The sequence below is a fragment of the Eretmochelys imbricata genome, chromosome 10, assembly GCF_965152235.1.
Source record: "Eretmochelys imbricata isolate rEreImb1 chromosome 10, rEreImb1.hap1, whole genome shotgun sequence".
NCBI classification, from domain to species: domain Eukaryota; kingdom Metazoa; phylum Chordata; order Testudines; family Cheloniidae; genus Eretmochelys; species Eretmochelys imbricata.
The window spans coordinates 53,756,279-53,774,842 of record NC_135581.1 but is presented as its reverse complement, the minus strand read 5'-3'; the positions used below and the strand labels follow the sequence as shown (position 1 = coordinate 53,774,842).

The window sequence follows — 18,564 nt, the reverse complement described above, 5'->3', positions numbered from 1 at the left end:
CTATTAGCTAGCAGCAAGTTACCAATATAAAGATGACCTACAAATCTTAGTTAGGGATCCTAGTTACGTTAACGTGGGCCACATTACATATATGCAAGAGCTGGTTATTACAGATTTGACAAAAGTTTAGTCAAAACACAGGCAAGCTTCCCTCTGCAACTCTGGGGAAGGGAGAGACACAGCTCTACTTCCCTGCCTCTCCATAGCTCTGGTGATCAGAGATGCCCATGGCCAGGGTGCTCTGCCTCCCTATGCCCAGAGCTGGGGTTTGGCTGGGAGGAAGAGGACCCAGGCAGGGTTCCAGGGCCTCTGCCTCTCCAGCAGCCAGACTGGAATGGCTCTTGTCAATTTCACCCTGCAGGTGGCTGGGAAAGCAAAAAATTACATTTAGGCTCTCCTGAAACAGAGGTTTTTCTTTAAAACACTTTCCATGGAAAATGTGAAGTTTCCTCATGCTTTTGAGAAAGTTTCCTGCCAAAGTGGGACAAAACATTAAAATATTTGCAGAGAGGGATTTTTTTTTCAGCCAGCTCTACATATATGTAGTATTTTCTATTAGTTTTTGTTAAGTGTTTAGTTCAATATGTTTCTATTCACAGGATATGCCTCATGTCCACATTAACCTTGTTGTAGGAAGTTTAAGTTTTGCATTTCCGGATTTCAAAATTTTAATTGTACAATCGTGAACAAAGCATTAGACATTTTTTCCTTTGTAAGAGCTGTGTCTGTGGTACCTGGAGAGACAAGCGTTTTGAGAAAGCCACACCTCTACAAAATTAAGTCCTAAGTATTCCCAGGCTGTCACCCTGGCTTTAACCTCCTCTTAATTTTATTAAGATGATGTTGAAGTAAAAAGAAAATGGTACAGAGTTTAAGCATAGAAGTTTCTGGTTATCAGGGAATGAGGTACAGATTATCAAGGCGTGCGAAATTCAGTTTAGGAACGGGTGGCGTAAGAATCTGCAATCTCCCCGATTGGGGGTAAAAGTTTAATGGGTCGAAGTACTGACATTGAGATATGGGGGTATGTTGTTCATATAATGGCTATGTTCAAGTGTGTTCTAAGTTCCAAACTACATCCACTATATCTCCCATTGAAGAGCAGTATTTTTCCACAAGCTCACTCTTTACTGACACATTCCTCCCATTCCATTTCAAACAGAAGTGGCTCCTCCCCTTCTTTTTCCTCTCTATCTTTCACATGTTAAGAGGACAGAGAATATTGAGGCCCCTCCTAGTCAGGGTTGTTTCTAATCACAAGGCATGTTGGGAAATAAGACCACAGGTGTCAGACAGACATGGGTGGGGACTAGCACACTGCTAGTTAAACATTTTTTCACCTGAAGTAGGAGCAATTACTTGATGGAAAATGGCTTTGTTATTCTAGGTAAGGTAGTTCTATGTTCAAATCTTCTGGGGAAAATTACAGATAAAACTAGAAGTTTTTGTCTACTATGTGATTTGATACTCTCTCCCTCATGTTAGGAGCTTTTGCTTAAAGATAACAAGACAACTGAAATCCTAATATTCTACATTCAATGCAATCTCTTAAAGATGTTTAATGTTTCACAATTTCAAAACACAGAAATAGCAAAGAAAGGTTACAAAATGTTTTTACAGAATGCAGCGAAACCACAAACCAGAAAATTATTCCCAGTTCCTTAGATTTTTGAAACTGTATAATATTTTCAGTTTTTGTAATTAGCTGTATGAAAACTTTTGCACATGAAGTGTTTAAAGTGGAACAAGCAGTTTCAGAAAAAGGCAGGAATTGCTCTTGCAATTACGCTTATTTTTTTAAACTTTGACATATTAAAATTAAATATGAGAGTCACAATGTCTGGGATAGAGCGAGGTCAAAGAGGAAATTCTGTTTGCTATGACAGTCTCACTCACAAAGGCTAGAGCTTAGTAAAGGAAGACAGATTCAATGATAGAACTTATTCAAATTCTCTTGCCTTTTATTTCATTCTCCTTTTATTCATCATCATCAAGGGGTTGAACACACAGGAAGTACTGCTCATCTCATATTGAAAAAAAAAATGTGGCACTTTACCTTTTCCCTCACTATAACATCAAACCAAATGACTCAATATTGTCTTAGCCAAATACCTAATCTCTCATTGCAATATGTAAATACTGTTTTGTTAACAAGTATCTTTAACATTATGGTTGAAATTGCAACAGGTAATAGCAAAGTAATAAACTAAGAGGCCCTAAGTGAATAAATCAGTTACCAAATGAAGAAAAACACGACTCTTGATTAAAATCCCAGATACAATACTCAAACATACAAATTGGACAAGAATATACACAAACTTACCAACAAAAAATAAGCATTTAGAATGCAACAAGCTCTCTGTCCACAACCGACATATTTCACTTTCTGTAAGAGCTTCTACTCCATAATAGGCTTGATATTCTACTTTTGGTAATATGTACACTGGAATATGCTGTAAGTAAAAATAATATTAGCCAAAAGGCCATTAATTATCTACAAGTTATTACAGCACCTTAATTACTTTTTAGTATACGACAATCATCACAGCCTTCTAAATATCACTCACTCAAGAAGCAAGAGAATAATTACACAGGATTTTGGTACAACAGAACATTTTACATGAAACACTGTAAATTTAAACAAATATTATATTAAAGAAAGGTGAAAAATATAAAAAATAGAAAAATGACTAAGTAAGCTTTTATGTATAAGCAAACTACAATCTAATAAATTCCTAATTAGGTAAAGTTATTAGACTCTGCCATCTGCTGCCACCTCCAGGAATTCAAGAAAAATTAGACAATTGTTCTATTTCTGAAATAACCTATTAGAGGGAAAGGAAAATGCCATACATATTATATACCAAGAACACATTTAAAATCCAAAAATATAATTTCCATTTTAACACTAACATTTTGTGTTTAAAATACATAGAACATCAGTTTTCCTTTTATCTACAATGAATGGAAATAAAGCTTTCCCCCCAACCTAAAATTACTTCAGAAGTGTAGAGTTTGTACGCACAGCTTTAACTTTCAGCGGATGGAAGCACAACTATTAATAAATAACAAAGCTCATAATTATGATTGTGAATGAAAGCAGAAGCCCTGAAGAGCTGACAAAATGAGATGTTAGAAGTCTTTAATCTACATGTTGACCTTCCCATGGAAGACTCCTTCACTATTAGTTCAAAGTAATTATTAATTTTTAAGATTTGAAATTGAGTGCAAATACTAAAATCCCATGAATCCCAAAATCAACACTTCAAAAATTATCCTTTTTGGGGAAAATGCGTTAAAACCTCTGTTAACATAAATCTCCCCCCAACACTATTGTCCCTCAGAGCTTGAGGGGAAAATGTGTAATACCATAGCAAGAAGCAAAAAACAGTCATCAGGATTTAAGCAACGTACTAGGTAGTCACTTATGAGCATTTACAAGAAAGGAGCTAGTATCTAAACAGCGATAACTCCTCCAAATAATGTACTGATCAGTGAACCTTGGGGAATAATCAAAGCATAATGGAGACTGAATTCTGCATTAATAGAGATAGGCAATATGTGAGCATATTCCAAAAGTCTCACAGATTGTATGTGTTTTTAGGCATGAGGTAACATGCTAAATTCACCAAATGAAAGTCTTAGACTAGAGGATCTACTCAAAGCACCGGAATCCCCTGATGATTTCAGAGTAAGTTTTTGATTCCAAGCTAGGCAAAGTCTATACTGGAATATTAGGAATTCCCATGCTACTGAGATAGACTTTTGTTTCTCAAGTGCAACCATCTACTGTGAAACACTTCATAGCAGCTTTTTCAACAGAATGAAGTGGGTCTGTGGGCCTTCTGGAAACCGAGATATGATCTTCTGGCCGACCTGCAAACCAGATTCCTCCTACCATCCCCCTTTGTGTTCTGGGAAACTCTACGGCCGCCTCCAGTCTTTCTAGCAGTTTGGGACCATTGACTACCTTTGCCTTTGATTGGCAAAGGACAGGGAAAAAAAAGGCACGACAAAGCATTGTAGGAGTGACATGAGAAAATTCCACTTAAAATTTTTCTCCCTACTTCATTTCATTCAATATCACCTAATACATTGGTTCTCAGCCAGGGGTCCAAGGCCTTTAGGAAATCCCCGAGCAGGTCTCAGGGGGTCCGCCAAATAAATGAAAGAGCAGGGCTGGCGTTAAGGCTGAGGGGCTGAGAAAGCCCTGCCCTGAGGGGCTGAAGCCAAAGCCTGAGCATCTTAGCTTCGTAAAAAGAACAGGAGTACTAGTGGCACCTTAGAGACTAACAAATTTATTGGAGCATAAGCTTTCGTGAGCTACAGCCCACTTCATCGGATGCATAGAATGGAACATACAGTAAGAAGATAGATAGATAGACAGATACCATATACACAGAAGGTGGAAGTTGCCATACAAACTGTAAGAGGCTAATTAATTAAGATGAGCTATTATCAGCAGGAGAAAAAAACTTTTGTAGTGATAATCAAGATGGCTCATTTAAACAGTTGACAAGAAGGTGTGAGGATACTTAACTTCAGGAAATAGATTCAATACGTGTAATGACCTAGGGACCCCTGTGGCATTGTGCCTGGGCAATTCCCCTGCTTGCTACCCACTAACACCAGCCCTGGCTTTTATATGCAGAAAAACAGTTGTGGCACAGGTGGACCGTGGAGTTTTTAATAGTATTGGGGGGATGGGGGTGGTTCAGAAAGAAAAAGGTTGAGAACCCCTGACCTAATATACCAATATCAAGCAACATGCTTGTACCACCCAGGGTTACGTCCACCTCCTCTCCACTTCCAGCTATATAAAGGCTCCTCTGGTGCTGCTGCTAGGTCTGTTACAATGTGTTTCATATGCCAGTGCGGTTCTCTCTCTCTCCTCACCAAGATGCAAAAGGAAGGAGAAGTGAGCATTCTATAGCTTTACATGAGGGATTCTCCATAGCATAAAAAGAGCATGAACAACCCAGATCAGAAGGTGGAATTCCCTGATGTTTTAGTGAAAACCCTACTCCAATTTTATCACAAGGAAACCAAGGCCCACTACTGAAATAAATACAGGCAGAGCTGGCAGCAGTGCTTATAGTTAAAGTTGCTTAACACTTTCCATTACAAGACCCTGATTTCATTTGCTTATAACTTTGCTGAATTTGAACCATTCACCTGCAATTTTCTGAGTTTGCTTCATGCTGACCTTTCTTTTCAAATTTCAGTGTGAACGGTTGAAGCATTTCCAAGAATGGGTTTGGGGGAAAATACGATGTTTTTCCAAAGTTAAAACACACTTACATATCGATGCTTTGTAGCAGGGACTTGAAATGTGGCAGGCAGGTCACTCTGATGCCAAAGAGGTACCTTTTGCTCTCTTCATGAAAATTTTCTTATATTTTGCTAAATTATAAGCTTTTGAAAATCATAATTTGCATGTGCTCAGTGCAGGTTTGTCTGGTGCTGGCAACAAAGGCGTGTCTCATACTCCCCATCTAGTATCTGTCTCACATAGAGAAGACCCTGCTCCTCCCAGTTACTTCATTAGCTGCAGTGGTCAAGATGTTTCTGCTATGGATCTAAAGGTCCCAACCCAGCTGATGACCCAGGTGAGGGTCAGTATGGTTCCACATCAGGGAATTTCTGGTTGTGTTCTGTTTTGTGGGGAGGGAGTGTTTCAGTTTGCTTTTTTTTTTTTTTTAAATGAGTAAATTATATTTTTCATAAAAAGGAAAAAGAATTTTAAAGTTGCAAAGTCAAATGCTAAAAAAAGTTAAGAAATGTCAGAATTAAGGGGTACCTGGCACAACCTTAATTCAGCCCTCTTGTACATATGCAATTCCTAACTTTTGAGTGCTTGATTTTGGAACCTGAACATTGTTCTAATGTAGTTTTTTTGTATGTGATACATAAAATAAGAGTCCTTTGCATTTCTACAAGGAGTCCTTTGGCACCTTAAAGACTAACAGATTTATTTGGGCATAAGCTTTAGTGGTTTTTTTACCCACGAAAGCTTATGCCCAAATAAATCTGTTAGTCTTTAAGGTGCCACCGGACTTCCCTTTGTTTTTGTGGATACAGACTAAGATGGTTACCCCTCTGATACTCTGCATTTCTGCATCATCTTCCTAGGATCTAAATGCAATTTACAAATACTAATATTCCCACAACTCTTGTGAGGTAACTATAATTATTTCCATTTTACAAGCGTACAGTTGAGATTAACTGACTTGCTCAAGGTCACACAAAGTGTGAGAGCACGAGCAATAGAGCAGCAATCTCCTAACTTAATGAGACCAAATTCCCATTGTGGGAGTGTCACCACAGTAAGTAGTGAGGGATCAGACCCTAAAGTACTTAACTGCATGAACTAAATGGGGCTACACAAGTCAAAAGATATCCTTGCCTCTCTCCCTACAGAAAATAATTGCGCATCGGATAGAAATTGGACAGTTACAGAAATGAACAAAATACAAAAGAATGTATTAGTGAGGACTGGATGAAATACATTAAAGGAATAAGTGTGTGTAAACAATACTGCAGCGCTTGAGGCAATGCCTTTATCTCCTTAGAGCACTTTAAATAAAAGTTTTGTTAATGGAACAAGTTTCGGTCAAGCACATATGTAAAAGGTGCCGAAAGCAAGATCTTTACCTTTCTGATTTGTCTTTTATTATAGGATCGTGGCCCTGTCCTTACTTTTTGTACACTGCAACGTACGAGTAACAGCAGGTCATCCAGACTGAATAATTTATATACAAGATTGCCATCCTGAGGAGCTGTGTATTCTGACTGGTCTTCAACGAGCATCTTAAGTTCACTTGGGAGCAATCCTTTTGAAAATAAATAAAAACAGAAAACAGGCTCACATAGTCTTTACAAGAAAGTACTTAGATTTTTTTCCCTCTTAGAGTAGAATAAAACATTTATTGTATTTTAATCTTTTAGTTAGAGGTTTGTAAAATTGTCTTATCAAACCAGAGGGGTCACTTGCTATGAATTTCTAGCTAAACCAAACCTAGAAAATTTCATGGACCAATCCTGTGTAATAACTAAAAGTATACTAAACACTTGCATATATTTTGCCCTAGTCACAGCTATTCTTATGCAAACAGAACACTAGGCTGCTGTTCTAATACAAATGGAGGGTCAGAGTCTGACCTCTGTTGCACCAGTGGACACCCGGAATGACTCCACTGAAGACAAAAGTAGTAAATCTGAATCTACTCTGCTGTAACATGGCAGATTCTGTCCCAAATACTGTGATCATCTGTGGAATCAGAAATTGTTAGTGAATGTGAATTTAATTCTGTGATCTATTAAGATTTAGAGAGAAAAGATTTAGAATACTGTACACAGCTATAATCATAGTAGTTAGGAGACCAAGCCCATGGCTGGGGACAAGTGCTACAGGCTTAAAAAGACTAAAAGACCTAAAAAAAAGTGCCAGGGTTGCATGGGTACAGGAACTCTTATTGCCCGAAGCTCATCGTCAGTTTGGTTTAAAATGCATCTACTAAAATATAGAATTGCAATTAATAAAACTGGATGTCTTTCTCGGACCTATATAGATTTAGAATAATACATAATTTTTGATGGCTTCAAAACACAGCAACAATGGTGTTTTGGCAGCTGCCATCTCTAAATGTAGGAGTTCTAGATTAATTGCTTTCATTGCCATCACTGCACATGACCTGTAGTTCTTTGCCTCTTTCTTTTTATGTTTCATATTCAGAATAAAGACATTTTTAGGCTTTTGATCCAGCAGCTACTAAACTAGTGTATAATTTTGTGAAACACCATGTACGTGGCAAGATGTTTGATTTTTAACATATTTATGCTTCAAACTAAGAAAACTGACTTTCGAATGTCTCCCTCACCAACAGAAGTTTGTCCAATAAAAGATATTACCTCACTCACTGTGACGTTCTGTACCTCGGGGGAACACCCAGCACCCCCATGTTCATCCCTGTAAAATGATTGTGTGGTATCCAATGCAAAGTTTGTCATATGGGGGGTCTTCGGAAGGCTCATGATGCACTGAGCATTGTTGTTAAAGTAATGTTACAGTAATTTATGGGTTTTAATTTCATGTATATAGTTATGATGCTGAAAATGTGTCCTCATGGCTTAAGGTAAGCCCAGGAAAAAGCTCCCCAAGACCAGAGGGGCAGTTCACAGGAACAAAGGACATTGACCTAGGCAACAGCAAAGGATCTGTCGGACTCTCAAGCGAGTCACCCCACTTCCTTTGGTCAGTTTGGGACTGCGATGAGGTAATGCTCACCTGACCCTAAAGGGGGGGCAAAGCCAAGAGGGAAGAAAGAACATGATACAAGGGAGAGACATTAGCCATGCTCTTCCTCTCTCTTCCACCTCCATCTACAGACATCACCACCAAGTGACTGAAGCGCTGATCAAAGGGTGGAGCCTGGCTGAAGGGCAACCAGTCAGCCTGTGATAAGAAGCATCTAAGTTTGTAAGGGCACTGAAAGTATTAAGATCAGCTTAGAATGCGTTTTGCTTTTATTTCATTTGACCAAATCCAACTTGTTATACTTTGACTTATAATCACTTAAAATCTATCTTTATAGTTAAAAAATCTGTTTGTTTATTCTACCTGAAGCAGTGCATTTGGTTTGAAGTGTGTCAGAGATGCCTTTTGGGATGCCTTTTGTTAAATTGACAAACTCACATAAGCTTGCAGCGTCCAGCGGGCACAACTGGACGCTGCAAGATGGAGGTTCCTAGGGTTGTGTCTGGGACTGGAGATATTGGCTAGTGTCATTCGGTTGCACAATCCAAGCAGTTTACATGCCAGAGACTGTGCATGAACAACCCAGGTGTGGGGGTTCTCACAGCAGAGCAGGGTAAGGCTGGCTCCCAGAGTCAAGAATCGGAGTGACCTAGCAGATCACTGGTCCAGATAACACCAGACGAACGTCACACCCACCTTGTCCAAGACTCTAGTACTCACATGACTACAACTACAATGCATATTTCAAATGCTGACATCCTGCATACACTCAGGCCAGATAGAAAAGGAGTACTTGTGGCACCTTAGAGACTAACCAATTTATTTGAGCATAAGCTTTCACGAGCTACAGCTCACTTCACAATGAAGTGAGCTGTAGCTCACGAAAGCTTATGCTCAAATAAATTGGTTAGTCTCTAAGGTGCCACAAGTACTCCTTTTCTTTTTGCGAATACAGACTAACATGGCTGTTACTCTGAAACCTGTCATCAGGCCAGATAGTCAGCCCATCCACTGGGGGCACACAAAAGGGCCAAAAAATCTATTTATGATGCCTTCTGAGAGTTACCTCCATGTAATAGCGCTGGATGCTTAACTGACCCCCAAACTGAGGAGCTGTGAGATGGCATACAAACCTACTTTTGCCCCTGTATCTCTGGGCTAAGTGTAGCCTGGATGAACTATCACATCCAGCTCTTCAAAATCAAATTTAAACTGATTCCTGTACATTTTAAAGAGATTTTAAAAAGAACCTTTGTTAAAGGACCCATCAGCCTGTTCAGCCCCCAAAACTTAAATTTTAGGTAGGTAAATAAAACTTCATTCAGCATCTCTTTTATGATGCCTTTAATAGAGTTTAAAAAACAAAAACAGAAATATAAACTTTTCTGGGGTTAAGTATCAATCGTTTATCTGAAGAAGGAGTAACAGATAGGAAAGGTGGAAATATGTGCCAATCTTAGAACAAAGCAAAAACTGATATAACACTGTGAAAAAATATTAAATCTAGATCAACATTAAAGTTATACACACAGGATATACATCCAAAGAGAGATATTTCAAAATCATTTATTCCTAGTACATGATCTGAATGACATGAACTGAAAAGAATCACGAATTAATCAATAATCTGTGCGTCTGCTCCAGGCCTGCTGCCAAAAAAGATACAGAAAAGTATGGAAGTTTATCAGAATTACCGTATAATTTTGAATCACCTCAAATGGTTTACTGAACACTTTATGACTGCCATTCTTTCATTTGGCAGCACAACTCCAGCAGCATTGGTTTGCTGGCATAGCTAGAGAAATCAAAGTTCTAAGTGCCAAACACTTGAATTTCATATTTTTACTGTGTGAAAGCCAAGATACTAAAAGAACAAATTTGTACCTCTCTGATTGAGGGCAGGTGTGAACACCTGAGGGTGTAATTCCCAGGTTGAGATGATATACCCACTCTGACTGAGGGCAGGTGTGAACACCTGAGGGTGTAATTCCCAGGTTGAGATGATATACCCACTCTGATTGAGATAGTGTGCTAAAATTAGAAGAGTAGCTGTGGCGGCATGAGGGCTCGCTGCTCCGAGTGTGCACCAACATCTCTGATACTGCAGCTACACTTCTATTTTTTTAGTACCCTAGGCTGATCACAGCTAGCATGGGTATGTCTCACTGAGCTGGGAATTACATCCTGAGCTGGAAGGGTAAATATATGGTTAGAGTGATGAAAAAAAATTGGATAAAAAAAATGGTGTCGACGAAACTACCTTTTTAAACCCTCATTTCAGCTTAATTGAAAGTTTCCCCAGGTTTTCTTCCTTTTACTATTGCCAGCACCACTCAAAGAGCTAACTTTCAACCACTACCGCCCTCTATCCCTTGCTTCTTAGTTATGGGGTTCCCCATTCATTCAGTATTACTCAGCTGATTCTGGCTTGCTGGCACAATGGCCAGGAGCATTAACACCAAAAGTAAGAAGAGAAAAATGATGTCCTATTGTTTACAAGTTGTACAATACCCATCTCCTTCTTTGGTCACAAATACCCAAATGTCACCGTCCATTTATTTTCACCACAAAAGGATTAGACAATTTCTTTGGGACTGAAAAGCAGCACTTGATATTGTAAAGCAAACCTCCTTCCACCATTTTGAATTGAATGGAATATAAAAAGATGAAAGAACACTCTGGAAGTACCTGTTACCTGCTGATGGTTGTTAAGCCAGGCCACAGAAGAGGTGCCCTACCTTAAGGAAAGGGGTGCAGGGACTTAGAGCTGAGACCAGAGGATGAATAGACAAATAATCCCAAAAGAAGCAGAGAACTAAGCCCTACTGGGAGAAAGACTTGTTTGGTTTGTACTGGGACTTCGGACTCTGCTACCCTTAAAGGGGTTTGAACTTTTGGAGCGAGCTGGCCAGAGGGCTGAGTCACATAAACCTCTGAACTGGATTCTAAACTCTGTCAGGAAAACTGAGGCAGAGAAGCTACAGCACTGTGTTCTGCCACAAAAACGCACATGGGGTAGTAATGCAGTGACAGGGACTAATTCTCATTGGCACAAATGATAATCAGACCGTAGATTTTTAGTGAAGATATAAATGAGATAGAGAATAAATGTATTTCAATATATTTTACAAATAATATGGCCATTTTAATGGACCACGAGTGACGATACACAATATTTGGAGTCCCCCCAAAGCTTGAGAAGCTGTTGAAAGACAGGGTCCCTTCTTGGCCTGAAAGCTTAGGTACTGTAACTCTTTTTTGCTGGCTCAATAGTAAAATAAATCAAATAAAATTTTACCTTCTTTATACATTTTCCATCAAGGATCAATATAGCTACAAAGATTTTCTGCACATTTTCTGCATTTAAGCAGAGCATCCAAGATTTTCCTTATCACTCACACACAATAAAGTGCTGTTCCAAGCTCCATCACCTCTCCTCCACCCTCAAAAATTAACACATTTGCTACCACTACTGCTTTCAACAGGACTGAATTACGGCTTCTGTGGCTGCCTTATCAAATTCTCCTTCCAACTTTGCATACACTGACCACAACACTTACCCTTTGAAGCTCCCTGAAAATGTGAAGTCCATGTAAGTTTAGGTAAGCTGCTCATATTTGCAGCAGGCTCCACGCTGGAAGCTACAGTGGGTTTTGAAGGTGGTGGCACAAGGCTTGGTGTAGGATTAGAACTTTTATCACAATTTACCAGTGGCTGCTCAGGAGCTTTTGGGGAAGGCGGCTTAAGCAGTTCAGTTTGCATTTTCAAAATTTGTCCAAGAGGGTCAAATTCTTTAGACAGCCTTTTGAAAGGTTTTTTGGAAGCAATTTTCTTCTGGTCTGGGCTTTCTGAAGAGTTAGCCAAGCTACTTGATGAAGTTTGTATTGGGAAGGGTGATTTAGGTATATCTGCTCCAGAGTCTGGATTAGAACTGAACACAGCTGCTTTGCAATATTCCACACTTTTACATTCTGTGTCAATAATCAAACGTTCTTCATCAGTATCACTATTGCAAAAAGAAATGGGAGTCTCATTTACTTCTGTAATTTCAGATTCTCTCTTGAAACTATCAGTTTTAGCCGAAGTATTTAACTTTGTACAACTGTCCAATACTTTGTTTGTGGCCGCACCATGTTGCTCATCATTTAACTCAACTTCATCTGAATCAAGGCCTTTAACGGAGGAATTTTCATCACAATCAGGCCACATGACATCACCAATCGATGATGTTAGTTGTGTCTTGTTCACATTCTGCATATTACTACATGCTGAAAATCCCTGCTCGTTAACTTTGCTTGTTCCCTCTTCAGCACCATCTCTTACAATAGATACCAACTGTTCCTCTATTTTTAGCTTGTCTGACAGAGTTTTACATACGTTAGCAGGAGGATTTTCCGTTCTGGATGTCTTCAAGGGCTTACATGTTGCTCCAAAGGTCTCCAATTCTGTGACATCATTGTCAAAGTCTAGATCCCTGTGGTCCAGAGTCTGAGTCCTCCTTAATTGACAAGCATCAGGAGGCATCTTCATATAACAAAGAAAAATTAAATCAACAATAAAGTGCATCACAGCAAAGTAAAACAAATTGCTAAATCCAATGCAACAGAGATGCACAAAATGTTGTACCCACCAGACATTATTTTGAAGACGCAAAGAAAAATATTTCAGTAATTTACGTATAAAACACCTCTAAATCTAAGAGTCACAAGAGCCTTTCAAAATATGAATAAAGGGAAGAAACAATATGAAAACTGCCATCTACGTAAGTCACACAAACAAATATATTTAAAGAGGGCACACATCAGTAATCAGACTAGATTGGACAGAAGCATTTAAGAAAAGAGAGATGCATTCAAAAAAACCTCACTCCATAATTCAGTGATAATAATGGAGAGAACCTTGTTTCCCCCCCCCCATATTACTGCAGAACACAAAGATCAAGGAAATAAGCTAGCATATTTTTGAAAAGACAGACAGCTACATACGTCCCACTGAAACATCTTTTCCTCAAATGGATTGTCCATCAACACAGCAGAGACTGGAATAATTGAATTTTTGGAAGTCAGAGTGTCCAGCGGGATTTCATGAAAAATCTGGTTCTTCTCTCTCACAGTTATCTCTTTTTTTGGGAGTGGTGAGTCGATATAAATCACTTTGACTGGTTTGGCACCTTTTAAGAGAAGGACAGGGTTTACGTTTCCCATACTCTAAAGAAAAATCATTAGGTAATTTAAATATTAAACTTCGTTCCTCTGACTTGTACTCAAAACCATTTTACAGTCAAATTAAAAAGGGTGAAAAAAATAATTCGTTTCTATTGCTTATTCGTTGGGGAACAAATACATCTAGGAGAAGTGAAATTTATCAGGTCCCCATGGCAGTAATATGCAATAGGTTGACAGCTTACTTCAGTTTCACATACTATTTAAAAGTGCAGTTCTATCCTGAAAAGTTAATTTGTAAAATTAGCATTTTGGGGTCTCATATTCATTATATCTCACCGATTCCCATATCAAGTATGTTCAGTTTGCAAATAAAAAAAGATATTTTCTCCAACTGCCAGCCTCACAAAGTGATCCACGGCTCTGAGCGTCAAGCTTGTTTTTTTCCATTTCATGTCTCATTACCAGCAAGGAATGTTCAGCAACCTAAACTATATCCTTAGCCACAGTCAGTTGTAATGCCCTCCTATTTTTAGACTTTGTCTTAAGTGCAACATTCATATCATAGACAACTTACTCTGAAGACAATGGAGATACCCTTGAAAATGTAGTTAATTTTACGGGGGGGAGGGGGGGGGAATCAGTGAAATTAATCTTTACAAAATCATTTGAAGGTAAGACACACACTTTAAACAAAAAAAGTATACTGAAGAGTTTGGTTATTTCAGAGAATAAGACCACCCTCTTGATAACATCACACATGATGGGAGCCCTTTAAGTGATAAAGTGTTAATTTAGCATTCTGCAGATTAAAGTGAAAACCATCAAATAGGTATGCATTGAGTCAATGCAGTTACAGATTAGACAGTTTTGCAAATTTCATGTATTTGTATATGAAGCAAATATTTGTATTCACTCCTTCCAATCCCCTCTTGCCAACTCCCTCCCTGGTATGGAATTCCCATTATCACGGCTTGTTTACATGAACACTTATTTTACAGCAAGCTGGGGTGTGAATCTACCCTGCACCCAGCTCACTGCACACTAAAGCTACGTACACACTGCAGCTTAAGTCAGTATAAGTTACTCACATCCTTGAGAAACATAAGCGACGTTAAGTTACACTGACCTAAGTGCCAGGAGGAAACTTCTCCCGCTGACATAGTTCCTGCCCCTTGTGGGGGCTGGAGTAATTAAGTTGATGGCAGAGCTCTCTCCCTTCGGCTTAGGGTGTCTGCACTGGTAGTGCTACGGCGGCACAGCTACATCGGTACAGCCATGCCACTGCAAGCGCTGTAGTGTAGCCATAGCCTAAGCGTCCATGTGGCGCTGCCAGCAAAACATTCTGCAGTGCACTTTGATCTGTCCCACTTTGAAATGGGAGCAGATTAAAGCACACCAAAAAACTTTGAGTGCACAGCACCAGGGTCAACATGAACAGAATGCACAGTAGACTGCTGTGGGACAGGTTGACACCCCGGCTTACTGCGAGCTAAGTAAAAATTGGTTAGCAACTGTAATGGGAGGTGGGACAAAGTATTTCCCTACCCACTTAACTCCCAATTATTTGCCTTGGGTATTCAACAAATATTGAAGAAAATACATTTTTTTTTCATTCACACCAAATTTTGAGATTCCATATCACCATCAATTCACAATCCACTGACTCAAGACAACATTTTAACTTCTTTAACAAACTGGAGGAAACAAAGTAAAAAAATGGTCAGAAGGTAGTAGACACGTAAAAAAATTGGGAAGCCTATATTCAAACTTCTGCTAGGATTCATCTGCCAACAAAAAAATTTGTATTTGCTTGACTTAATTGGTTTAGACTAGGGCTGTCGATTAATCGCGGTCAACTCAGGAGATTCACTCAAAAAAAATTAATCGCAATTATAAAATTAATCACAATTAATAGCAGTTTTGAAATTTATTAAACATTTTGGATGTTTTCTACATTTTCATTTATATTGTATTCTGTGTAATAATTGAAATCAAAGTGTATATTATTTTTGAGTATAAATATTTGCACTGTAAAATGATAAACAAAAAACAGTATTTTTCAATTCACCCCATACAAATACAAATACTGTAGTGCAATCTCTGTCGTGAAAGTGCAACTTACAAATGTAGATTTTTTTTTTTGTTACGTAACTGCACTCAAAAACAAAACAATATAAAACTTCAAGAAGTCCACCAGTCCTACTTCTTGTTCAGCCCTCTTCTTATTTACAGTGTCATCAGAAAGTGAGAACAGGCATTTGCATGGCACTTTTGTAGCTGGCATTGCAAGGTATTTACGTGCCAGATATGCTAAACATTCGTATGACCCTTCATGCTTCGACCACCATTCGAGAAGACATGCTTCCATGCTGATGACGCTCGTTAAAAAAAAAAAGTGTTAATTAAATTTGCGACTGAAGTCCTTGGGGGAGAACTGTACGTCCCCTGCTCTGTTTTACCCGCATTCTGCCATATATTTCATGTTAAAGCAGTCTCGGATGATGACCCAGCACATGTTGTTCATTTTAAGAACACTTTCACTGCAAATTTGACAAGATGCAAAGAAGATACCAAAATGAAATTTCTAAAGATAGCTACAGCATTCGACCCAAGGTTTAAGAATCTGAAGTGCCTTCCAAAACCTGAGAGGGATGAGGTGTGGACGATGCTTTCAGAAGTCTTAAAAGAGCAACACTCCGAGGCGGAAACTACAGAACCTGAACCACCAAAAAAGAAAAATCAACCTTCTTCTGGTGGTATCTGACTCAGATAATGAAAATGAACATGCATCGGTCCGCACTGCTTTGGATTGTTATTGAGCAGAACCCGTCATCAGTATGGACGCATGTCCTCTGGAATGGTGGGTGAAGCATCAAGGGACATATGAATCTTTAGTACATCTGGCACATAAATATCTTGTGACACCGGCTACAACAGTGCCATGAGAATGCTTGTTCTCACTTTCAGATGCCATTGTAAACAAGAAGTGGGCAGCATTATCTTTTGCAAATGTAAACAAACTTGTTTGTCTAAGACATTGGCTGAACAAGAAGTAGGAATGAGTGGACTTACAGGCTCTAAAATTTTATATTGTTTTCTACATTTGTAAGTTCAACTTTCATGATAAAGAGATTGCACTACAGTCCTTGTAGTAGGTGAATTGAAAAATACTATTTCTTTTGATTTTTTACAGTGCAAATACTTGTATGCAAAAATAAATATAAACTGAGCACTGTACACTTTGTATTCTGTGTTGTAACTGAAATCAATATATTTGAAAATGTAGAAAACACCCACAAATATTTAAATAAATGGTATTCTATTATTGTTCAACAGCACGATTAAAATGTGATTACTTTTTTTAAAATTGCACGATTGAGACGCAATTACTTTTTTTTTTTTAAATCGCTTGACCACCTAGTTTAGACTAAACTACAAGTTTTTTGTGTTTTCTACTGGCAGGAGTTTCTTCTACTAACCTAACTTATTTATAGAACAGTACATTGTAACACTGGCCCTTTCAATTTCAGGAAGTTTTTACTAATTTGTTTTATGAAACTATAGGTGAATGTTTTTCTGAAGCTCTCTTATTATACAGTTAATTCTTCAATACCATCCCTACATTACTATAATTTATAAAATTTGCAAGGAACACATTTACTTACTTCACAAAGAGCACAGCTTACAATTTTAGAACACAAGGAGGGCATTTCACTGCAATAATGTGATATAAAATAGCGTGTCCAAACTCAATGTTAATTGCAATATCTCTAGAGATTGTTACTATTCTCAGTAACAAGGTAGGACAAGGTCTAAAAAACTATCAGTTTCTCTCCTTAAGAACAGAGAAGTAACTTCAGTAGCTGATTTTTTTAAAGTTTACTTTTTATGATAATTGCCACGAAACTGGACCGTTTTTTCTTTACAGAAAAAGAAATTTCCTTCTTGGCTCATTTCCAGATTATTATAGAAAACTGCCTCATGTTTTCCTTCAATGAATTTATGGAATAAATTAATAACTCCAGCTAAACTATATTAACTGAACGGATTTTTAACTGAAAAGCATAATAATATTGAGCAGAAAGGCCATGATACCTGCATCCTAGATGGCTGCTTCCTCATGAAGCACCAAAATCACAGCTATAAAAATAGCTGAATTTTCATGCTCCCTGACTTTGTTTTTAAATGAAAGAAAAACCCAAACATGCAGATCATGGTACAACACTGAAATGTAATTCTGAGACAGCTAATGGCTTTTATGGGATGGGATGGCATCTTTCAAATAATATCACAAGATTCTTCCCCCCACCCCCCCACCCCCTTCTGCTTCATCAGAAGGAGTCTTGCTGTTCTTTGATATAGTTAATAGCTTTCACGTAACGGAATTATCTGAGATAGGTATTGGTGTATAGTGTTGTTACATTTGATATAGGTCACCATGACAGTAATAAATGTTATATAACTGAAATGAAATAATTCTGTTGTTGATGTGTGAACTAGATTAGAAACCAGCTTTGTCTCCCAGGGCCCCAGGGCGAACAGGTGGAAAAAAATATTTCAGTCAGAAAAATAAGTACACAGTAAACACACTGGAGATATTAAGGTGTGCCATTTTTACAGTCAATTTGTTGACCATAACTGCACTTTTACAGTTGACAAAAATATATCAGATACACATTAAACCATATTCACTGAAGATGATATGAGGTGTTAAATCACATCCATGTTTTGTTTTATTTTTTAATCTGATTACAGTATGTCTGGGTATATTGATTAATTCATTTTAAGTCATTGGTTTTTGCTTTTCAAAATGATCAAACACACTGGAAACACACAATATCTGAGTCAAAAATTCAAAAATTCTCAAGTTTTGGAACATCATTTTTGTAGGTGTTCATTTGCAAGGAAGAGCAACATACATACTCTTGAGAAGAACAAATCCTGTAGACTTTCTAAAGTGACACTGAAATGATAGGTGTGCCACATGTATGAAGTAATCTTTTATTTTAAACCAGTTGTTCTCAACCTTTTTTTATTAGCAGACCCGTAAAAATTTTTTAATGAAGGTGGAAATCTTAGGCAGTCTGTGGACCCCCAAGGTCCGCAGACCACAGGCTGAAAACCAATGTTTTAAACACTGAG

At 38.2% G+C, this 18,564-nt stretch overlaps 1 protein-coding gene across 4 annotated transcripts in view; it reads right to left on the bottom strand.

The window, feature by feature from the left end:
* ICE2 (interactor of little elongation complex ELL subunit 2) overlaps positions 1-18,564 on the bottom strand; it is a 68,940-nt gene that overhangs the window by 17,223 nt on the left and 33,153 nt on the right. For 3 of the 4 annotated variants that reach the window (XR_013347252.1, XR_013347253.1, XM_077827623.1), the window contains exons 8-11: positions 13,243-13,427; positions 11,818-12,781; positions 6,655-6,833; positions 2,324-2,453 (exon numbers count right to left, since the gene is read on the bottom strand). Coding sequence is in view for 2 of the 4 variants with exons in the window: in XM_077827623.1 (XP_077683749.1) it covers positions 2,324-2,453; positions 6,655-6,833; positions 11,818-12,781; positions 13,243-13,427 (1,458 nt within the window). In the remaining 2 variants the exon portion in view is untranslated. Of the gene's footprint in view, positions 1-2,323; positions 2,454-6,654; positions 6,834-11,817; positions 12,782-13,242; positions 13,428-18,564 lie in introns of those variants that run through there. The other variant, XM_077827625.1, reaches the window with a different exon arrangement.